We start from the raw sequence: 24,895 nt of genomic DNA, 5'->3' as shown, positions 1-24,895 counted from the left end.
ATTCAGTTAAGCCTTATACCAGGGACTAGGTTCTACAATAGCCAATTAAATTGTATACATGTATGTCTTACCCAAATAAATAGAAGCCATGCTCAGTGCTTGTCATGCAAGGAATTCTGGGAATTAGCGGACTTACCTCTGCTCTTCCTCTAACTCAACCTGTGTCAACATTTTCTCATAATCACTACCTCGCAGTTTTCCTGGAAAGTATTTAAAGGAGAATGTCTCATCGTCTGAAAATAGAAAGTAAAAAAAAAGAGTGACATGGAACTTCCCAAAAATATGCCAGGCATTTCATACCAGATCTGTGGAGCGGGCTCTTTGTAGAAGAGACACCAAAGATTAAGTGGTTCCCAACAGTAGTATTACATTGAGTAGCTGTAACAAACTAAGAACTTTAATCCTAGATTAAAACTTTATCTCAAGCTGATCATTTGCTACAATAGGAACAACTAATATCGGTCAATGGGACCAGGATAAGTCATAACCATGATTGATTGGTGGAAACGTTCATGGTACAGGATGTAGGGATGTGGATTGCAGAAGGTGGTTCTTCAGTACACACCAGAGTGTTCCTCCTTTATGGATTTATCGCTATAGGGAGCATTTAAAGGGGCTCTGTCACCAGTTTACAACTTGCCTATCTCCTACCTAATCTAATAAGCGCTTTGACGTAGATAACTACTGTTTTGTTTTTGTTAAAAACGTTTATTATTGACCAAGTTATGAACATTTTTCGATTTATGCTAATTATTTCTAAATGCCCAACTGGGTGTTTTTTCTTCCTATTCACCAAGTGGTCTTTGTATAGAAAAGTATATGACAAGTATATAATCAGCGTCATACACTTCTCTTCAATCCAGCCCAATTCAGAGCACTTCAGAGTACTTCATCCTGCAGATCCTTCACCGGAGCGACGGAAGATTGAACAGACATCGCCTCCAGCCACAGCAGATTTGGATAAACGACCTGGCATGGCTGGAGGCGATGTCTGTTCACTCTTCCGTCGCTCCGGTGAAGGACCGGAATGAACAGAAGTGAAATGTTCTGGCAACATTAACTTGTAATTAAGAATGGTGTGTTGGCCTACATTCACACAACAGAGAAAAACGTCCGTCCGTTTTTTTTAACGGGCCGTGAAAACTGTTTGTCAAAAAATAGGACATGTCCTAGTTTTGGCTGTTTTGACGGCCCCACGGCTCCCATAGAAATCAATGGATCCGTTTTTACCAGATGTTATTTTAGGAATCAATCCTTGTAACGGCCAGTAAGAACTGATCCTGGCCGAGAATTCCCCACACACAGCGCTACTTTGAGCGCTGAGCCCGGGGAAGCCCTTGACATTACTGTCCATATATGGACAGTGATGTCGGGCTTTTAACTGTGGAGTCTCCGGCCAGAGCATCACGAGATCTCTGGCTGGGAACTCCTGTCTCCCACTGATCCCCCCTGTAGATGGCACCCCCCTATACATAGGGCCCCCCCCCTGTAGATGGCACTTCCCCCCAGATAGTCCCGCTGTAGGTCCTTGTAGGAGCGGAATCACAGGCCGATGCCCTGGCCAGGGGATTCTGCTACTGCAGATGCCCCTGGTGTTAATGTCCATATATGGACAGTGACGTCAGTGGCTACCTCTGGAATTCTGGAATCCCCTGCCGGAGCGGAATTCACGGCAGACGCTCCGGCCAGGGGATTCTGCTACTGGAGGAGCCCCTGGCATCACTGTCCATATATGGACAGAGATATCAGGGGCTCCCTCTAGGAGTGAAATCCCCGGCCAGAGGGATTCCGCTCCTACAGTGGCGATATCTACAGGGGAGGTGAAATTTACAGGGGGTATGCTATCTACTGGGGCACCGCTATCTACAGGGGGTGCTATTTACATGGGAAGGTGTCATTTACGGGGGGTGCTTTCTACAATTGGGGGTGCTATCTACAGTGGGGGTGGTGTTATCTACAGTTGGGGGTGGTTCTAGCTACAGTGGGGGGTGGTGCTATCTATAGTGGGGGTGGCGCTATCTACAGGTGTATGGCGCTATCTACATGGGCACTGTAGCACTATATGGGTGTGTGACACTACAGGGGACACTGTTGTGCTATCTACGTGGGCACTGCAGCACTATGAGGGCACTGGCACTTTATATGTGGGCACTATGTCACTTTATATGTGGGCACTGTGGCACTATCTGCAGTGGGCACTGTGGCACTATGTGGGAACTATCTACAGTGGGCACTGTGGCACTATCTACTGGGTCATTGCAGCACTATCTACATCTATCAGTTTTTTTAACATCCATGAAAAACGGATGGCAAACAACTGAAAACGGCTATTATAAATGGACAGACGGACTGGAAATGGATGAAAATTTGGAGACACACTGATGCAAAATGGCCATAAAAATCTGACAGTTGATCAGTTTTTAATGGCCATTTTTTTTCACTGTCGTGTGAGAATGTCTGTTCACATCGGTGTCGGAGGCTCCGTCATACACTTCTCATTGTTCCCGCCCAGCTTTGGGCTGGAACAATGAGAAGTGTATGACGCTGATTGGTCACTGATTGGTCAGCGTCATACACTTTTCTGTACAACGCCCAGTTGGTAAAAAGTAAAAACACGCCCAGTTGTCTATAAAGAAACGAATTAGCATAAATCTAAAATTGCTCATAACTTGCTCAAAAATTATCGTTTTTCAAAATAAAAACCACTGCTGTTATCTACATTACAGCGCCAATCAGATTATGTAGGAGATAGGGCACTTATAATGTGGTGACAGAGCCTCTTTAATGTATGCACAGCCCTGCTATGATGTACTGCAATTTAGATTTATCTAAGATTTATTCAATAAACTTTACGTTTATCACCATTAAGTTTAATCTTCCATTTACCCGCCCAGCCTGCCAATTGTTTTCTGTAATATTTCCCAGTCATGCTGGTATTTAAGGTTTCTACAGAGTTTTAGTGTGAACAGCAAAAAAAGACAATTTACATTAATACAAGTCTTAAAAAGTAACTGGGTCCAATAGAGAAGCCTGTGATACCCCTCTGCCTACTTCAGAACAGTTTCAATGCCTGCCACTAATCTTGGTCTTTTGTCATCTCTTAGCATGTGGGCTACGCAGCCGACTTTCTACCTCATCACACTTCATATTGAATTGTTGTGCATTCCCCCAACATTAGCGTGGGCAGGTAGCTTAGTACATTACCACTACAGATGCCCTTGGGTGAATGGAAAATATATTATCCTGCGAAAAGGACGTGATCATACAGTTGGCAGAAAAGTGGTCCGCCAAATAGAGAAAGGGTCTTATCTGTTATCAAATTCTGAATAGTGATTTATTTTGGAGCGGCTGGATTGACAAACATCCCATTGTTTGGATCAGAAATGCTCTCTTTCCGGGGTCACTGGTTCTATACAGACACCTACGGTGAAAACCATTTTCTACACAAAGCTTCAATTGAGCTCTCTCATTAGTGTTGGGTTGTTAGCAAACAGACTGGCAATGCCCACTAAGAAAATACATTCCAGGGGGCCTTTGGCCGTTTTTTTCTTCTCTCATCAGAAACAAGACAATCTCCCTGAGTTGCACTTACTAAACATACATCTGGTTATCTAATCCCCTTTGCTCAGATATGACAGACATGTGTCCAGACCGAGGATTTGACGAATGCCAACAATTTAGGGCTAGTTTGCTTTCATCTAAGGATTGTAGTCGGCAGTTCATGATTCTGTCTGATAAAGTGTGAACCGCACCTATTGTGAATATAGAGTAAAAATTATTTTCTGAGATTTGTAGTTATGAGCATTGTGGCGTTATTGCCTGGGAGGATTACTCTCATTATTACCCTTAACTACGATGCTTTTCTGGTGTATAAAACATTGTGCAAGTGACCAAAAGACATTCACCCACAAACGGGCAAACAGTAGGGAATAAGGGACAACTGCAAAATAAATATAAGGCCCCTTCAATGGCTTGGCACCTGAGGTTTATGACCACTACAAACTTTATTATTAATTTATACAGGTATTGTATTGAAATGCTACTTAGGCAATGTACAGTATATTATTTTTGCAGTGTTTGATGGTGGCATTGTATAGCACGGTTATTTAGAAAATTGTATGGAAGGATTAAAGTATGGCACTGTTATTTGGGCACTAGACTATATGGTGCATATAATTAGGAAGTATTTGGGTATTTCTACATTTTATGACAGTACACTATATGGGGGGACAACAGAAGGTATCGCACAGGGCACCATGCAATGTAAATCCGGCATTGGTTCCCTCCTGATGCGGGCCCCCTGCAGATAGCAAACCCGAGAATTCCTCTGCTGACCATCTCTCCCATCTAACTTGCACCCATCGCCCGCTCTCGAAGCTTTGTAGAAGCCTTATGCAGTACTCAACTTTCAGTGATAAACAGGCAAGTACCCTAGACAGAAACACAGGTACATAAACTGTTCTTGAAGGAAGGCCATGTCACCGCTCGGTCCCATAGCGGTGACATGGCCTGTCTCTGTGGTAAGTATCATGGCCTACCTCCATTAGTCCTGTCTACATAATGCACATTCCGTGCACCTACTGGCCTGAGAACAGGACTAATGGAAAAAGGCCAAGGTATTCCTGCACCAGTTGTATATAATTGGCTTGCGGAAGGAATGTGGAGCCAGTTAGTCATAAAGAAATGAGGTGTGTTTCTTTCTCAAATATTCTTAGTATTTTTCTGAATCTATGTTGCACACTTCATTATTTGCAGTGCTGAAATTCCACAAAGATTTACCAAGGTCACTCCTCAACAAATTGAGTGTGAAGTTACATCTCTGGGAATCTGGCAATTTTAGGTAATTTCCAGTTTAGATCCATCATTCATTAGACACAGCCATTCATTATTCATCATATGAACTGAATAGATGATAAGGTAGAAATGAGCAATATATATTGTAAAGAACATAAACCCGTGCAGAAACCATAACCGTCATCATGACATCCAGGAATAGATATAGCAGGTAGGATATCATTATTATGATCATAAAATATGTTTACAACATTTAGGACAACTACCTGCATCATCTGCTTCGCTGATCTTCAAAATTTTATCACTTTCTATTTCAAAGTCTTCTTCCTGCAATAAAAAAACATGGGAATTACTGAAGAAGATCAATATTTATAGCAGAAACCTGAAACAAATTCTATTAAGTCAATGATTATTGCCAATTAAGAACTCCCATTTTCCAAACCACGGTCTATACACTGACATCACCCACCAAGTCATTAAATAACTATTAATATACAATACACATCAAGTATCAGACAAGTAGTTACAATGAAACCCTCTATCCTAGAGATCATTGTTTCTCTTGTGAAGGTCATTTCAAAGTTGTGGAGATCAAAAGGCTGACCAAGAAGCCCTTCTTGCCCTCTACCATCTCAAGTGACCCTATTATGACCCACTGTACAGACTAAAATACCTACCATAGCAACATCTTAAATTAATACATGGGTTCTCCACTTGTGGGTAAGGGTTTTGTCTTGATGTTATTTGTCTCACTAAGAGAGGTATTCCCACCTTAGACTTCTATGCACACCCACAGGATATATATACAGTAAATATAAAATTAAATAAAAGGGATCTGCGTTACAACCAGTTTTAGAGTTCCATAAGAATGGAGGGTGCATGCAGTCACACGGTTCATGTCCAATGAGCCTCTTAAGACGAAAAACATGGAAAAACCGCAGAACTCCAGTGAAAATAAATGAGTTTTATTCACTCAATAGCATGTATGCAACGTTTCAACCCCTGAGGGTCTTTTTCAAGATTGATAAAGACCCTGAGGGGTATAAATGTTGCATACATGCTATTTAGTGAATAAAACGCAAAATTATTTCCATTTGTGTTCTGCTGTATTTTCAAGTTTTTCATATACACAGAATATGTTATAAATGTTTGATAGATGCGGGTCCCAACCCTTGAACCCACACCTAACTTGAGTCATTTGATTCCTGCCGGCCACCACATCCAAACAAGGAGAGTAAAAGGAGAGATGGCAGCGGCTTTCTTCATTGATTTCTATGGCAGTTACGGAAACAGCTGAAGAAACCCCATTCTTGACATACGTGCAGGTCATAGTGCTGGAAAATCCCATGGGTATGCCATAAATGTCTATGTGGGTATACACCTTTAATCTTAAAAAACGTTTACAGATTAAATTGCTTCCTATGAAATTGTGTCTAGTGTTGTACGCCATGAAGAATTTATACCGCTTTAAATGGGTAAACTAATCGATAATATGTTGGTGCTCAATGTTGGTGCTCAAGGGTGATGATATAATGTAATAACCAACATAAAGGAAAGATGTCATAGAACTTTTAGGTATCATAAATCCAGCGTGTACCTTGGGCCCACTAGAGGAAATGTTTCTGATGGTCTACTACTATACAACACATGTGCATGTCCACCAAGTCCTCTGTGAATCAACCCATAAGAATTTTCCCTAGCAGAAAATAAGGGCTTCAAATGGTGTGTAACGACAAGCAGGTTTGTGGACCCACTGGGCTACTCCATGAGTTTGGCTTAGGGCCAACTCTAAGGGCGTTGTCTAAGCAGCCTCCCCGGTCTTCACACTTTAACCCCTATACAGGGATCTGGCCTTCTCTGCCGGGAGACAGCCAGGACGCTACCTCTTGAGGAAGTCCCGGCGGAGTAGCTGCTGGCCAGACAGATGCAAGACAGGCACAGGTAGATGGTACCTAGATGGATGGAGACATGACTGCAGATCACAGATGACAGGTGGATAGCAGACAGTGGGACACAGGCAGGTAGCTGGCAGCTGGACACAGGCAGGTTGTGGATTACTATATGCAGGCTGGTAGCAGGTTACTGGATGCAGGCTGGCAGCAAATTACTGTATGCAGGCTGGTAGTGAAATACTACATGCAGGCTGGTAGCGGATTACTCGATGAACGCTGGTAGTGGATTACTAGATGCAGACTGGTAGCAGATTACCGGGCACAGGCTGGTAGTGGATTACACGATACAGATTGCTAACGGATTACTGGAGACAGGCTGGTAGCGGATTACAAGATACAGACTGCTAACGGATTACTGGACACAGTCTAATAGCGGATAGCAAGAGTAGGCTGGATACAGGCTGTTAACTGACAACTGGATACAGGCTGATAACTGGTAGCAATAGCAGACAGGATCAGGTACCTTTGCAGGATAACTCTATGTTGTTCCAAAATTTCTCAGGCACCTGGTAAAGAGATGGTAAAGGTGCCTTAAATAGTCCAGGAGAGCAGCAGGGATAATAGGATGAATTTTGTGCGCGGTGGCTCTTTAAGAGACGGCCGGAGAGCGTGCACGCTCTAGGGACACAGTGGCAGCGGCCAGAAGAGGATGTTGGCAGATTTGAGGAAGGACAGGCCGCCTAGGAAGGTACAAGACCCGCCGCCGGCGATACATGGGGTTGTCATCTGCCGGACATCGTGGCAGCCCAGGGGAAGCACCAGACCAGGTCCGCATCCGCAGATGCAGGCCAATCAAGGTGGCCTATCCCAATGGTGACAGGGAGCCGGTCAGCGACAATGCCAAAATGGCAGTCATAGAACGGATCCCCATTTGCAGTGGGGGCCCTCATATCCAGCTAACGCAGCCAGCGACGGGGAGCCAGTCGGGGCATACAACCAAGACTGCCACAGGCTGGGTCCTAGCCAAGGACGGATGGAAGATATGCCAGTCCAGAAAGTGAACCAAAGAACATAAAATATTTAACCAAGTTATCCACCAGCGGTGACAGAAATCCAATCCAAACAGATCGGGTCACCATCAACGGCAGCCGGTACCAAGGCATCACATAAACTTATGCTTCTAAATAAATATGGGATATAAATAATCCTGGATGTTCACATCTCTTAGAGGGGAGGAGAATTGTATGGGGAGCAGGTGTGGCAAAGAGTAGGAACTGGTACATAAAAACATACCTGAGCCCAGTCGTCGCCACCTGTACCCTTTCCGGATGTTAGTTACACAAGGAAGCCACCCCAGTAAATATTGCAAACATTCTATGATTCAGTTGAAAGCAGCAACCACTGTTACATATAGTCAAAAGGGCAAATCACACAGTTATGATAGATTACAGTAAAAGGAATCTTTAAAGAATATCGAGTACAGAGTTGGATTTCAAAATGGTATAGAAAACAGACAAATATCATCCAAAACAATTTTGGAAACAGAGAGAGGGGGGGACGGGACAAAAGGATTCATAGTAGGCAGCTACCGGTTACAGTCAAGAGATGACCAGGATGGGCCCATCATCAAATATGATCTTAAATAAACAAATTTAATTTAATTTCATCATTAAGTCCTTCCGGTGCCCTTTCTTATATCTGAAATATGTTCACTAATTCGTACCTGGAGTACACGTTTAGTTTTGCCTATATACATCTTGCCACAGGGAAAGATGATAGAATATAGAACCATACATGACCGAGAATTGATAAACGTCTGTACCCGATATTCCTTTTGGTTACTAGCATCTGTGAAACTATCTGACTTAATGACATATCTGCAAAAATTGCATGTCCCATATTTGAACATACCCCTAAGTCAATTTATCAGTCATGCTGAATTAATTTTAGTTTTCCCTTTAAATTCAGAGCTAACTAGCATGTCTTTAAGGGTTGGGGCTCTTTTTGAGACCATACTAGGGTCTGATCCCACTATGGCTCAATTTTAGGATTCAAAGTCAGATATGGCCAGTTTTTGATCATAAGGTTATGTAAAACCTCCCAACGTGAACCCTAACTAGAAATTAACCGAACCCTATAGTATTTTGAGATTCTTTTCCTTCTTTGTAGTATCTCATTCCTATCACTTTTTAGTGCTCGGTTATAGCCTCGTTTTATAAAATTTTTTAGAATAACCCCTAGAGTGGAAGCGCTCAGATAATTCAATAGCCTCAAATTTGAACTCATCAAAGTTTGAACAATTTATTCGTATTCGAAGAAACTGACCCACTGGAATTTCCTTAATTTGTGATGGAGGGTGGTACCTGCTTGCTGCCAGTAAGGTATTGCCTGAGCTCGGTTTTCGATATGTACTGGTTACTAACCTATAATTCACACTATGAATATTTAAGTCTAGGAAGCTTATTGATGACTCACTATAAGTATAGGTTAATAAGATATTAAGGGTATTCTGATTCAACAAATTCCAGTTCCTGAGTCGATCCTTTGAAGCAAACAAAAATATCTTCCATGTATCTGAACCAGCCAGCTACATGTTTTTTGAAAAGATGGTTACCATAAACCACAAATTCCTCCCACCAAGCCAGGTGCAGGCGGCGTACGACGGAGCACAAGATGACCTCATTGCAGTCCCCTGCACCTGTCGGTAACGTTTGCCATCAAAAGAAATACAATTGTAATTCAAAACAAATTCTAGCATTTCAAAGATAAATTCGTTCTGGTGGGTCCATGCGCAACCCCGACCCTGTAAGAAGTGCGCTGATGCTTTTAGGCCAATCGTATGGGGATGGAAATATACAAGGACTCTACATCTAAACCCACCCACAAAAAGTCTGAATGTTAATGTAAATCGATAATTTTTCATAGGATATCACCCGTATCTAGTACAAATGAAGGGAGATGACAAACTAAGGGTTTAAGTTTTTCATCTACATGTTTCCCAAGGTGATCAGTGGGTCCTCCACAACCCAATATTATTGGTCTCCCTCGAGGTAACTCCAAAGAGTTATGTACCTTGGGAAGTATGTAGATAGTTGGCATATGTGGTTCTCTTAGCAACAAAAAGTTATATTCATGACGATTTATAAACCCCCTCATCCAACGCGTATAGTAATTTTCTATTTAGAATACGTGATATATTTTCAGTCAAACCGACATAACAATCAGAATTCAGTTGTCTTCCGATCTCGCCGACATATTATTCCTCCTTGAGTAGGACAACATTACTGCCTTTATAACTGGGTTTTAAGAACCACATTGTCTAATCTACGGAATTCCATCAAGGCTATTCGTTCATCTTTGTTGAGGTTGTCCATACCCAGGAAGGAAGACCAGTCGACGAGACCCAAATTACTATGCATTGCCTTCATAAATGCCTGAGTGTATCTGTTTAAATGTACATTTGACATGGTTTTACTCTTATTTCTCAAATTGGTGAATTTGGGGATTAGGTTCTTAGTTTTAGTTTCACAGAACTAGGTACCCTCGCCAAGATTGCCCTGTTCCCCTTCTAGATCCAATAAGGCAGGAAGATCTTCCTGACTCAAAGTTGCCCCTAAATCCAAGTCGAAGATAGGTCGTTGTACCGTTGTCGTTGCCTCTTTCTCATCATGCCATAGTCTTAACAATATTTTTCTCACAAACAAGTAAAGATCTATTGTATCAAATCTGGGCCCAGCGGAAAATCCTATGATCATTTTTTGAGCACGTCGGACCCTGCATAAACCATTAGAACGTGCACAACAGGGGATGTTTTACAAAAATGAAAAATGGAGATATGGAAACTCTGCAATGAGAAGTTGATGCTTGAATAAAATCCAGACATCACACCAAGGTCCCTTTTATTCTAGATTATCGTTGCTCATGGTTTCTTGTGATAACGTAAAGTCCAACCTTGAAACTCCATATGGACATGCATGGACCGCTTTGTCTATTCTGTATCAAAGAATACTTGCCCAACTTGTTTCAATCTAATCTTGCCTGGAATTTTATGTAATTGTAATTATGTAATGAATATAATTTATGGATTTTTTTTATAATTTTAATAATGTAATTAACGTAATTTATGGATTTTTGTGGCACACCTATGTGGAATCACCCAGCTATGTATACTTTATACTGCTTATTAAATCAAGACATTGAAAATGCCACGTTTCTTATATAACAATTATTCCTCTTATATTTTCCAAGTTGCTTTTTGAGTTGTACGTGCTCACTTTTTCATCTAAATTTCCATTGAATACTACACAATGTGTGTCTTGATAGAATTAAAGAATAATGACCCTGGTAGTCACAATGCAGTTCACCCTGTTCCTCTGCTATTGTACGTGGGTGTTCAGCTGTTACTTGATTTCAATGAATCCTTGTATTTATTAGCAGGTTAATATCTGGGAAAACTTCTCAGGGACTACTGCAAGGTTTTTTAACGTAATTAAAAAACCATAGAAGACATACAAAGGACTACAAACAGGGGAGGCATAACTATAGAGGGTGCAGACGATGCAGTCACGTCCGGACTCTGTAGCCAAGACCAGTATTATAAATGATGCATCATAGTTGGTGGCGCTACTACAGATCTACAATACTTAAGTTGATGTATTATTAATAAAGGGGTGAAAATCAATAAGAACATGACTACAGAAATTGTTTGGACTAATGTCGGAGGTGGACATAATATCCTTGGCAAGTTCAATAAAAAAAGGTTTAAATACAATAATAGCCTGTAACTTAAAACTCTAAATGAACACACTGAAAGTTCATACAAAAAAACATTCATAAGAGTCTCAGCAAAATCTATATATGCAAATCGATCATAGCAAACTGGTGCAAAACTGGCTAATTTGGACAGTAGTCAACATTTTCAAGTCCTCCTGATGCTTTGGAGGCTGGTATGCTGTTGAAGATATTTGATCAAGAATCTGCTCCGTCAACAAGTGACAACTGTCTTTACAAGTTCCAGGAATGCGTGCTATAAACAGGCTGATCACAAACACAGGACTGCCATATAGCTGAAAAATGTCGTAATGAGCGTTAAACACAAAGCTGGCATCAGAGAAAAAGAAAAAAACAAGAGCCAAAACAGTCCACACTTTTTTTTTAGAAACCAGTAATCATCACAGTATAGGAAAGGGAAGCCTCCATTAACCGCTTTCTTCCAGCGGGTAGTTTTCACGGTTAGGGTAAACATCCCGAAAAAGCGTCTGAAAAATCGGAAGCAGAGCTCCTACAAACATCTGCCCATTGATTTCAATGGCAAATACGGCGTTCTGTTCCGACGAGGCGTTTTTTTGCGCTTCATTTTCAAAAAACGACGCGTAAAAAGACGCCCCGTAAAAAGAAGTGCATGCCACTTCTTGAGCCGTTTTTGGAGCCGTTTTTGATAGAAAAACAGCTCCAAAAATGGCCGTAAAAAATGCAGCGAAAAACATTAGTTTGATTAAAAAACGGCTGAAAATCAGGAGCTGTGTTCCCTTGAAAACAGCTCCGTATTTTCAGATGTTTTTGGTTAAGCATGTGAACATACCCTTAGGCTTACACAAAAGTCCTTGGTGTATCTTGGTAAATGTTTCCTGCAACTGGCACCAATTATTCCTAAAGATCCACATGCTGGATCACCATATTCCTTTTGCTGATGCAGGCCCTCCAGCTTGTTTTGCCACATGGATTTCCTACCAGTCACACTTAACTCCCAATCCTATGGTTTTCGTGCTTTGTTGGCCAGATGTCAGTGAACTTTCTATATGTTGTGGTATGTGCTGTCAGACGGGAAGGGTGGGCTGCAGGTGTATGTGGACCTCGGTGAGTACATCTACCCAAGTTTACCTGGTGCTGATACTGCTGCAGACGCGTAAAAGATCATGATCATTATACATGACACTGACTATAGGGGTTTTACACTGGTCGATTATTGGGCAGACATAGAACGCTCGTTGCCGATAATTGCCCTGTGTAAACAGGAAAGCGATCAGCAGATCGTATCGTTTTAAAAAAGTAAAATAGTATAGTTTACGGAACAATATCTTGGTGTGTAAACAGGGAGACGCGCTGCCGACATGATAATAACATATGGGGACGGGCGATCGGAGTAATGACCGCTCGTACCGATCCATAGCTCCGTGTGACAGGAGCAAACGAGCGGCGATCAAGGATGTCTTGTTGATCGGCGCTCGCTGCATCTGCCGATTATCGGCCGGTGTAAAAGGCCCTTTACTTTCTGAGCCCCAGCCTTTGAATGCAGGAGTATGCCATATGAATTTATAACACACAATCCAACTCATTGTCCAACCAACTAATCTTACATCTGTTTGCATATTGTGTTCCATTTTTGGACTTTGCTAAAAAAGGAATTGACAGGAAACAAGATAGCATCAATGCCGGGGTGATCTATTGTATATTACATCAGGGTGGTAAGGGAGATAACCTGTAGAACACAATGATATATATACACACTGAGGCAGGGCAGATCAGCTATAGACAAATTACAGGTTTATTATAGTTTGGACCAAATGTCTGATGACAAACAAGCGGGTAGACCATGTTCATTGTGCATGTACAAGACAGACAGAAAAATTGGGTGAGACACTTAAAGTCAACAGCTATATGACCGACCATAGCCTATTCCCAACTCTGTGTACTATATCACTCATATATCATTATCTCAATCTTTTTTCTCCTCTCCATATTTCCCAGATCTTTCTACATTCTGCCATCCTTGGCATTGGTGGTTATCTTCTCTTCAGATGAGGAGGAAGAAATATAAGATTTACGAAGGTAGGCAGCCAACTGGCAGGTGATCCCCTAACAGTATTCAATATAATTGTGTAAAGTCTATCTCATTTCAGTTGCCTAATGGTGAAGGCTTAACTTGTATCTCCTAGGCCCCAATGCAAAATCTGTAACAGGGCCACCCAACTATTACTTTTCATGTAAAGTACTGGATTCCTCATATGGGCAAGAGGGACCGTTTGGGACTCCTCAGGCACCTGCGCCTGGGTGCCATCGCACTCTCTACACCACTACAGTTACGCCCCTGGGAGAATATCATATTTGAGATGCTTCTCCCCATTGTTTAATTTTCTCCATTCTCATCCAATTTTTCCCTCATGTCATACTCCTTCATGTTTTCTAGGATTCTTGACAACTGTATCAAGCCTGCCATTGCCTATCCAACAAATGCGTATATAACAGGGAGGGCCTTGTTGCTCATGGATCTCATTCCTGTGGCTCCTAATTTTCCAACCACATGACAAATGTGTCCAGAGACAAAAATTTAAGGGAAGTCAAGGATTTTTCGCACTTCGGGTATCATACTGCTTACCTGATAGTAGACATTGATCATGGCAGCTGGACTTCTCCAGTCTCTGACCATACAGATTGGCACAGAAAGAGATAATTACATCCAAGGGGATGCTGATTGACCACTGACATGTAAGTTCCTGTTAGTAGAGTGGAGAGCAATACTGGAACATGGACAACATAAGAGTGTTATGGGAATTATTGTAGCGGTAACTACTCTGTGGGCACTTTTACGTATGTGGTCCCTACCATGTGAAGGCACAATGCTATGGGCTATTCTGTGTTGATGTGCTGGCATTACTGTTCTGCTTACACTACTGTATGGACATTGTAATGTGGAATATCTGTAGGGTGGCACCACTGTGTAGGTTGCATCTCTGCCAAGTGTCGGGACATTCTGCTGCGAGTACTACAATTTGGGACAATTTAGGGGTCATTGGCATCGCTAGGTCTGGGGGTGTTTAGATGAAAAATGTATGAAAAATGTGCTGCTATGCCTGTTTCTATGACTGAGGCTTGTGAATGGCAGCTACTCATTATTGTGGCTCTTAAAAGGCAATTCGCCACTCATGGTTTATAAGGAAATTGATAATGTTCATCTTAACTGAAAAGGGTTTGGAGGAAGCTTTGTTAATATAGTAAAATAAATAGTACTATAATAAAATAAAAGATATTAATCCAGCTTGCTTGATAGTATGTTACTATTTATTGGTTCCATTAACGTATTGGATGTGTATCCGTGACAATCCCTTTATTCATTTGTATTAGTAGGGGTTGTTAGAGTTGACAGATTGATCTCTATAATGCTTGACTGCAGAGGTGTAACTTGAAGATCCTGGGCCCTAATGCAAAATCTGTAAAATGGCCCCCAACCTACCATGTGCCATTTCTAACAAGGATACACAACAGTAGGCTAATCATGATTTTTGGGTGGTCATATCATGTCTATCTGCAGTGGATTTCCAGCCTTTGTGTCACATTTGTACAGCAAATTGTAACTTGCCCCCAACCTGAGTCTTCAGGGGGCAGTGACGTAACTACCGCATTAGCAGCCATAGCGGTTGCTACGGGGCCCGTGGCTTGAGGGGGCCCGTACCGCCAGCCAACACGTTCCCCCCCATATGCCCGGTGGCGCCACTAGCAGCCATTATGGCTGCTACAGCGGCAGCCCCGCTACTATGGGGCCTGCGCCGTAGAGCCTCCAACAAGTATGGGCCGGGCGACACAGGCCCTCTCATGCGCCTAGGCGTCGCTAGCACCGGAGGGGGCCACGGTGCTAGCGACAGCCAAATACATGCATTAGCGCTGAGTGCCCGACCATTCAGCGCCTTACAATGACGCTGATTGGCTAGCGGCGCGATGAGGTCATCGCGCCGCTTCCGAGCTTGAAAGGCGCTGATTGACGGGGCAAGTCATTCTGCCCCGCCAATCAGCGTCATTGAACGACGCGTCGTTCAGCTCCAGTGAACCTGCCACAGCGTGGGAACGGGATCATGTAAGTATGTACATTTTTTTGGTTTTTTTCTCATAAAGCTGTGAGTGGCTTTATCTATAGTGGAGCGCTCTATCTACAGGGGGGGGTCTATATGTGGGGATGTGGGGCACTAGCTACAGGGGTGGTCTGTATGTGGGGATGTGGGCCACAATCTACAGGGGGGTCTATATGTGGGGCCGTGGGCCACTATATACAGGGGGGTCTATATTTGGACCACTATATACAGGGGTGGTCTATATGTGGGCCACTATATACAGGGGGGTCTACATGTGGGGATGTGGGCCACTATCTACAGGGCGGTCTATATGTGGGCCACTACAGGGGGGTCTATATGTGGGGATGTGGGCCACTATCTACAGGGGGGGTCTATATGTGGGCCACTATCTACAGGGGTTTCTATATGTGGGGATGTGGGCCACTATCTACAGGGGGTGGTCTATATGTGGGGATGTGGGCCACTATATACAGGGGGTCTATATGTGGGCCACTATCTACAGTGGGGTCTATATGTGGGGCACTATATACAGGGGGAGCTATATGTGAGACACTATACAGGGGTGGGCTATATGTAGAGCACTATCTATAGGGGAGCTATATTTTAGGCCACTTTCTATAGGGGTGGGCTATATGTGGGACACTATATACAGGGGTGGGTTACCTGTGGGGCACTAGCTACAGGGTGGATATATGTAGGGCACTGTCTACAGGGGTGGGCTATATGTGGGACACTATATACAGGGGGAGCTATATGTGAGTCTATATACAGAGGTGGGCTATATGTGGAGCACTAGCTATAAGGGAAGCCATGTGTAGGGCAACACGGTGGCTCAGTGGTTAGCACTATTGCCTTGTAGCTCTGGAGTCCATATGTGGGCACTATCTACAGAGGGCTGTATGTGGGACACTATCTACAGGGGCTTCTATGTAGGTCACTATCAACAGAGGCTCTATTGGGGTCACTATCTACAGGGGGCTATGGGGGCACTATCTACAGGGAGCACGGTGTGTGTGTGTGTGTGTGTGTGTGTGTGTGTGTGTGTGTGTGTGTGTGTGCGTGCGTGCGTGCGTGCGTGCGTGTGTGTGTGTGTGTGTGTGTGTGTGTGACAGTGTATGATACTATTATAATCAGGGACACAGTGTATGACACTTTATTATATTTAGAGGTGTTGAAAATTTTAACTTCGTTTATAGGTGCAGAAATGTTTTAAAAGTGAGAAGCTGAAGATATCTGAGCAGAAAACTGCAGAAATGGGTCATGGCCGGTAGAAATCCATCATAGATATCTGGACCGGAGGGAGAAGAAAAGAACTAGAATCTGAGACGTCACTGGTGAGCCACATAATGTAAATGCTTATTCTGCCTCTAATCAGCACTGTAGTCACTGTATGATCTGCAGCTAGTTGATGGTGGTATGATCAGGATATGATTTTTGTTTTGTGAAACAGCATCTCCCATCATATCCTCACCATTGTTCAGGCCATGCTGGGACCTGTAGTTTTATGCCGTACAAACCTATACGGCAGGGGTTGCACTAAATTGAGCTGTATTTGTTCTGGTATTGTATATATGTATTGATCTTAGTTCTGATGCTGTATGTAAGTACTGAGCTTGGTTCTGATGCTGTATATACATATGAGATTGGTTTTGGTGCTGTATATATGTAATAAGTTTGGTTCTGGGGATGTATACAGTGAAGGAAATAAGTATTTGATCCCTTGCTGATTTTGTAAGTTTGCCCACTGTCAAAGTCATGAACAGTCTAGAATTTTTAGGCTAGGTTAATTTTACCAGTGAGAGATAGATTATATTTAAAAAAAAACAGAAAATCACATAGTCAAAATTATATATATTTATTTGCATTGTGCACAGAGAAATAAGTATTTGATCCCTTTGGCAAACAAGACTTAAAGGGAACCTGTCACCAGCATTTCACCTATTGGACTTTACTTATCCCTCACTGGCCGCTGCTATCAAAAGTTCATTGCCGTTATCCCCTCTCCTAAACTCCTCCTCCGACTGTAAATAACGATCTGCAAACATTTTGCGCTTTTTATCGTAATAATCCGGTGTCCCGTTGTGCGCACACCCCAGAAGAGGACATCAATGCACAAGCAAGGATTTTGTGTGCCGGGGGAAGGCGAGGAGCTGTCAATCAAAAGTAAGGAGGCTGGGTCAACTCGGAAAGACTTGAGGAATGAAGATATGACTCTTTTCAAAGGAAGATCTGACTCTTTTCAAACGAAGATTTGACTCTTTTATGCTCATTAGCATATGGTGTGGAAACACTAAAAAGCTGAATACTAAAGCTACAGAGCCGACTAGGAAGACAATTATAGGTTATATCGAAATGATTTTTCACCCACTACCACCAGGTATTGCTGGTTTAATAGGTGAAATGCTGGTGACAGGTTCCCTTTAATACTTGGTGGAAAAACCCTTGTTGGCAAGCACAGCAGTCAGACGTTTTTTGTAGTTGATGATGAGGTTTGCACACATGTTAGATAGAATTTTGGCCCACTCCTCTTTGCAGATCATGTGTAAACCATTAAGATTTCGAGGCTGTCGCTTGGCAACTCGGATCTTCTGCTCCCTCCATAAGTTTTCGATGGGATTAAGGTCTGGAGACTGGCTAGGCCACTCCATGACCTTAATGTGCTTCTTTTTGAGCCACTCCTTTGTTGCCTTGGCTGTATGTTTCGGGTCATTGTCGTGCTGGAAGACCCAGCCACGAGCCATTTTTAATGTCCTGGTGGAGGGAAGGAGGTTGTCACTCAGGATTTGACGGTACATGGCTCCATCCATTCTCCCATTGATGCGGTGAAGTAGTCCTGTGCCCTTAGCAGAGAAACACCCCCAAAACATAATGTTTCCACCTCCATGCTTGACAGTGGGGACGGTGTTCTTTGGGTCATAGGCAGCATTTCTCTTCCTCCAAACACAGCGAGTTGAGTTAATGCCAAAGAGCTCAATTTTAGTTTCATCTGACCACAGCACCTTCTCCCAATCACTCTCAGAATCATCCAGCTGTTCATTTGCAAACTTCAGACGGGCTGTACATGTGCCTTCTTGAGCAGGGGGACCTTGGTGACTGTGGTCCCAGCTGCCTTGAGATCATTAACAAGTTCCCCTCGTGTAGTTTTCGGCTGAGCTCTCACCTTCCTCAGGATCAAGGATACCCCACGAGGTGAGATTTTGCATGGAGCTCCAGATCGATGTCGATTGACAGTCATTTTGTATGTCTTCCATTTTCTTACTATTGCACCAACAGTTGTCTCCTTCTCAACCAGCATCTTACTTATGGTTTTGTAGCCCATTCCAGCCTTGTGCAGGTCTATGATCTTGTCCCTGATATCCTTAGAAAGCTCTTTGGTCTTGCCCATGTTGTAGAGGTTAGAGTCAGACTGATTAATTGAGTCTGTGGACAGGAGTCTTTTATACAGGTGACCATGTAAGACAGCTGTCTTTAATGCAGGCACCAAGTTGATTTGGAGCGTGTAACTGGTCTGGAGGAGGCTGAACTCTTAATGGTTGGTAGGGGATCAAATACTTATTTCTCTGTGCACAATGCAAATAAATATATATAATTTTGGCTATGTGATTTTCTGTTGTTTTTTTTATATAATCTATCTCTCACTGGTAAAATTAACCTAGCCTAAAAATTCTAGACTGTTCATGTCTTTGACAGTGGGCAAACTTACAAAATCAGCAAGGGATCAAATACTTATTTCCTTCACTGTATATGTACTGAGGTTGGTTCTGGTGCTGTGTTTATGTACTGAGGTTGGTTCTGGTGCTGTATTTATGTACTGATCTTGGATGCACCATTGCCTTGTGGCACTATACACAAGGAAGGGGGCTGTGTGGCACTATACACAAGGGGGAGCTGTGTGGCACTATAACATGGGGGAACTGTATGGCACTAGTTACAAGGGGCTGAGTATGGCGCAATCTACAGGGGTCTGTGTGTGGAACTATCTACTAAGGGGGGGAGGTTGTGCTGCACTTTCTACTAAGGGGGGGGCTGTGTGGCACTATATACAAGGGAGGGGGCTGTGTGGCACTATATACTGTGGGAGCTGTATAGTGCTACATACAGTGGGGGCTTTATGGCGATATCTACAGGGGGGCTGTATGGCACTATCTACAAGGGGGAGGTGGGGGCGCTATCTACAAATGGGGTGTGACATTGTCCATAGGCGGGGCTATATAGCACTGTCTACAGGGGGGCTATATGGCACATTCTACAGGGGGCACTATTTATAAGTGGGGCTGCTTGTGGCACCCGGGGAGGGCCTCGGTCAAGAGTTTGCTATGGGGCCTAGTTACGCCCCTGTCAGGAGGGTAGCAATTATGCAGCCACATGAAACAGCAGATCTGCTAGGTAGCATGGGTATTACCATTTGTCTCGCTTTTTGTGTAGTGTCCTATATTTACTTTTACTCAGCAGAGCAAATATAATAAATCTGTTTTGGAAACGTACACACGGAACATTGATGGGTTATGTGTTATCTTTCAAAGGACTAGGCTATAGTGGTGGCACTAGACATTATACACTTAGCCATTCTTTGACCTCACATAAAGTAACCTCCCGTCATTGGAATTAGCTGGCAGTGAAGATTAAATGGTTTAAGCTTTTCCAGTCTGTAATCTGCTTATTTCCTCTGGCAGGTTCCAGCAATACTACAAATTGTGCAAATTGCAGATAAGACTGGGTCCCATTGCAAGGACGGACGATGAGAAGGCCTACAGATTTCATGACAGTACAATTGTACCACCACTAGGAAGTACAAAGTACAATGGCACAATGCAGCAGCTGGACAGGGCACGAGGAGTCACAATGCTAGAAAACCTGGAGAATATGGAAAACACAGGGAGTCAAAATGTATTTATTACATGTTGTAGAAAAAGAGAACTTGTAAGATTCTGGATGATCGTGAGTCAAGACCCAGTGGGGATCTTTGCCTTGTAAGGCTGGATTTCTGCTGCAATGACTCACTTGGGAATGACATGCATTAACCATTCATAGGCAGCACAACAGAGAAGTTGTTTTAACCCTTTTCACTGTTAATCTGCATAGGATGTTAAATACTAGAGCTGTCATTTAAAGGTGAGGGCTGCAGCCATGCACAGACTAACAACCTCACTTCCAAAGTTTTTCACAACCAATATTTTTTTGTATTGTCCCAATGCATAGAAAAAAATGCAGCAAACATTCTTATTTAAACATCTCTAAAAAGTCTACAAAGTCGTCCCATGGGATGGCTCACTCCTGGTTCAACAGACTGTATAAAATAATGGATAACAGCATCTTCTTAAAAAGGCTTGAGGAAGGCCCAGTTGTACGGGGCAGAAACGTCGCCAATCTCTGTATGCACAGGTTTGGCATGAATAAATAACACATGCACTGGCATGCAGCATTACCAGTGCCTTAGTTTATTGCTAGTGATAACTTAATTTTCTGGATGGGAAATCGTCCATCTTTAGGCCTAATTCACATGGATATATTGAGGATCCCTGGATCATAGATACATTGACAATTCTACGGTCCCCTACGCATAGATTTTGTGAGAGAAAAAAAACTCTGTGTGCTTCCTGTATGCCCATGCAAGAGGCATACAGAGGGTTTTAATCAAAAATCTAATGAGAAAAAGAAACATGGCATGCTCCAACACATGCCGTATTATGGTGCCACATGGAGGCACCACACAACAGCACCTATAGTACTTCTGGTTCTTTACCGTGGGTCTGTAAAGCAGTTGGTGCACTGCCGTAATGGTGTAGTGTACACAATGCTTTATGATTTGAAATGAAGGGGGGATGTGCTGGCGGCGACACCCCTGGATCTCTATAGGCATGTGGTGATTGAGTGGTGTCACTCACTGGCAGCAGTGCCTATAAACTTATCAAAGAAATTATTCTGGAAACCTGCCTAATGGATAACGCATGGAAACTAATGAGGCAGGTATTACACCACAAACCATATTACATATCGATGTCTATATAATTGGGGGGAAAGTTTGACAGTATATACGAGTGAGAAGTTCATACAAGTAAAGCCCCTGGAAGTTATGTCTAAGTTCACAGCTATGACTCAATGTGCAACACCCAACCCAAATAAGGCATCTCGAACTCCGACACGATTATGTAAGCATCTGTGTTCTGCCGAAACATCTGTATTATGTATGCCGGCACTGCCACCAGAACATATGCGTGAGGCGCATGGACCTGGGTCAAGCGCCTTCTGATCTGACACCTCTACCCAGATTTGGGAGTGTCCATTCTGTATTATAGAACAGTAATTCCAGCCTATATTACATCGCCAAAAAATTCAAGAGCTCGTCGGTGTATATTTTATTCTTACTAAAGTTGGGCAACAAGGAATCTGACTATTATAGCAGCCACAGTAGTTGTGAGCCAGACTTCTATATGGCAAATATCCCTCATTATGGAGTGACATATCCAGTAATTCTGCATAGCGTTGTAGATATGTCATTTAGGAATCCTGGAAATCTGGGTGACAACCCCTGTGGGAGATGCAATGGCCACCATAGGTAAAAATATATATATTATTTTTGTTTTTACATGCTCGGGGATTTCAGTTTGCAATTCATTGCACACATCCAATATAATATATTGACAGCTTCAATTCAAGTGGGTTCCTTGTGGCATTAGCTATAGGTGGATTACTAGATAAAACGTATGGTAGAGGCGGAATACTGTAGAGGTCTGGGAGGGATGCAATGCCTTGCAGAGCCATCTGACTGCAATGGGTTACAGGGTAGGAATGTGGACAGGAAATGAGCCTTCTCCTGGGTATGAGACCAAAATTCCTAATCCAGAGGGCAGAATTCAACATAAACAAGGCCAGAGAGACTGCTGCTAGGGGCTGCGAGACGTACCAGCTTTATAACAATGGTGCCACATTCCAGGTGCTCATATTGCCACACATATGTATACATACGCTGCTCAGTACAGTATATACATGTAGCAGATCTGGCACAAGTCATGGTAATATGTTACGGTTTACCGGCAATTTTACATCAAATCGACTGCGTGACTCAGAAAGTTATTACAACAAAGCCCCAGAGAGTTAAATAACAAATTCAGCTCTGCTACAAAGACACATGTATACTGCGTGTGAGGTATCGACCGAATAAAAAGTGAATATTTTACCACTTTTTAGAGGAAAAGTTGTTTGCTTTTACGTATGTACATCTTCACTGCTAACACTACCTCTCTTATCATTTCCTAGCCTGCTACATTAATAGTAACACATTTGTGGGGGGGGGGGGGCATAACTGGTAAAGTGGGCATAGACTAACACCATTGTGAGACCCTGTCCATTAGCAATGCACACTGAAAATGAATATGCACTTGCAGCCAACCAGCCGGGGCGGGAACAGACAGTTGTGCACCGTCTGGATGCCAGTTACACGCTGGCACTGAAAGTTCATCTGCAGCCATTTTAAGTTAGCTTGGCATGGTTGCTGGTTTCAGATAATATGTACTTGGTCATGTTTATACCACACTTTAAAGTTCAGATAAGATAATCCAAACTGAATGATGTCAATATTTAAATGGTCAGAGATGATGCCACCACTTTGTACAACTTCATAGACATTGCCAATGGCACCAGTCTGACGTACGTAGTTGAAAAAGACCCGACCAGCTGCGTAACCTCTTCAGTTGTAAAGTTTTACTTTAATAAATCTATTCAGCGGATTTTACTTGTGTAAGCAATACTCTACTGTAGGGTTATTATGTCTTACCTTACTGTCCTCCTCTTCTTGACTGGAGTGACTGGATGGGGTCCTCTCTTTAGCAGGGCATTCTTCTACTTCGGTCTCATTTTCCTTGGCTGGTGGCGACTCCTCAACTGTGCCAACTTCCTCCACTGGGATTGCCCCATCGCACTCAGTCCTCTCACCCACTTCATCCTCTGCTATAGGTTCCTCTTTGTCTTTCTCTTCTGTCTCTGAGGGTTCTTCTGTCACCGTCTCCTTCTTCTCTTCTTGGGCAGCCTGAGCTGGCTGCTTCTCTCCGGCTGCACGGAGTTTGACTATAATGGTGGCAAGGATAACTGCTAGAGCTGTGAATATCAGGGGAATTGTGAATGAGAAGTCCCCGGCTTGCTCCATGCTGTCTGGGATGTGAAGGCTTTTGTTCTGTCTCCTGGCAGAAGCTGTAATGACTGATCCTCTCTCCTCCCAGCTACCCTTCCACAAAACAGCTGTCATTGTCCTGGCCCTGCCTCTTCCACTGGAATCCATCTCCCTGCATCTCTCCGCCTACCCATACAGTATAAGGCAGGCAGGCAATAGGAAGCCTCCAAGCCTGCCCTATCTTAGTATTAGCTCTAGTATGTCTCCCCGTTCACTTAGTTATTACCCATTTCTCATATAGTACCGACACAACTGCCCATTGTCTATGTCTACTCCTCATTGCGTTAGTTATACACAACCTTTATAAAGTATGTGCTAGTTGTCCCTCCTAAGCTACTGTTTTTCATGTAGAAGAGCACTAAACCTTGACAGCTGCTATGATCATTCCCACGTATGTAGGTCAATGTTTACAGAGGTTCTCAGAATGGTGAGCTAAAGTAGTGATCATGGGGCCAGAAATTGTTCTGGACTGCTAGTTGTCATCCTATTATAGAACACTACAGTCGGTATCTCTCCAAGTAGATAACAGAAAACAATAGTCTACTTTCAACTTCCCAACAGAGAGTAGATGGACTTTAGGTCTAGTGTCCCTTTAAGTTCTAATACACACAACTGAATTATAATCGCTTTATTTATATAGCCAATGTATTCTAGATCTACGATGCAGCACAATATTCTATAAACCCTTTTGCGACATCTGGCGTACATGTAGAGCGAATACGTGCACTAACAGTATGGCGGGGGCTGTTTTATACAGCTGAGACTTGCCTGCAACAGCCAGGATCGGAGATAACTTAGATCCTGGACGTTTAACCCCTCAGATGCTGCAGTCAATAGTGACCACGCCATCTGAGCAGTTAGACGGAGGAAGGGGGCTCTCTCTACGATCCCCGATTGGTCATGGCGGCCAGAGGCCTAGTGAAGGACCGCAGGTCTGTCTCCTGTGTGTGTAATTTATTAAGGCTTAATAGTAGAGAAACAAAAAAGGCCATACAGAAGTATCGCAGTGTATTGCATGAGCTATCGCATGGTAAAAAAAAATAAAAATAAATGTTTAATACAATTTTTTAAAATATAAAAAAAAAGTTCTAAAACATAGATAAAACCCATATAAATTTGGTATAGCCATGATTGTACTGACTCGGAGAATAAAGATAACATTTCATTTTTACCACACACACAGTAAACGCTGCAACTCA

The 24,895-nt window shown here is 42.9% G+C and overlaps 1 protein-coding gene across 3 annotated transcripts in view; it reads right to left on the bottom strand.

Moving 5' to 3' along the window:
* The window catches only part of MXRA7 (matrix remodeling associated 7), a 36,209-nt gene extending 12,394 nt beyond the window's left edge, over window positions 1-23,815 (bottom strand). Inside the window, exons 1-3 of one of the 3 annotated variants that reach the window (XM_075846716.1) lie at window positions 23,304-23,815; window positions 5,061-5,121; window positions 137-233 (exon numbers count right to left, since the gene is read on the bottom strand). In XM_075846716.1, coding sequence (XP_075702831.1) covers window positions 137-233; window positions 5,061-5,121; window positions 23,304-23,804 — 659 coding nt within the window. In that variant the 5' untranslated portion in view covers window positions 23,805-23,815. The remainder of the gene's footprint in view (window positions 1-136; window positions 234-5,060; window positions 5,122-23,303) is intronic. The other 2 variants (XM_075846717.1, XM_075846715.1) reach the window with 2 other exon arrangements.
* Between the last annotated feature and the right edge of the window lie 1,080 nt (window positions 23,816-24,895).

The sequence above is a fragment of the Rhinoderma darwinii genome, chromosome 13 (assembly GCF_050947455.1).
Source record: "Rhinoderma darwinii isolate aRhiDar2 chromosome 13, aRhiDar2.hap1, whole genome shotgun sequence".
In the NCBI taxonomy this organism is placed as follows: domain Eukaryota; kingdom Metazoa; phylum Chordata; class Amphibia; order Anura; family Rhinodermatidae; genus Rhinoderma; species Rhinoderma darwinii.
The sequence above is the reverse complement of the archived record's forward strand: the minus strand, read 5'-3'. Positions and strand labels throughout refer to the sequence as shown.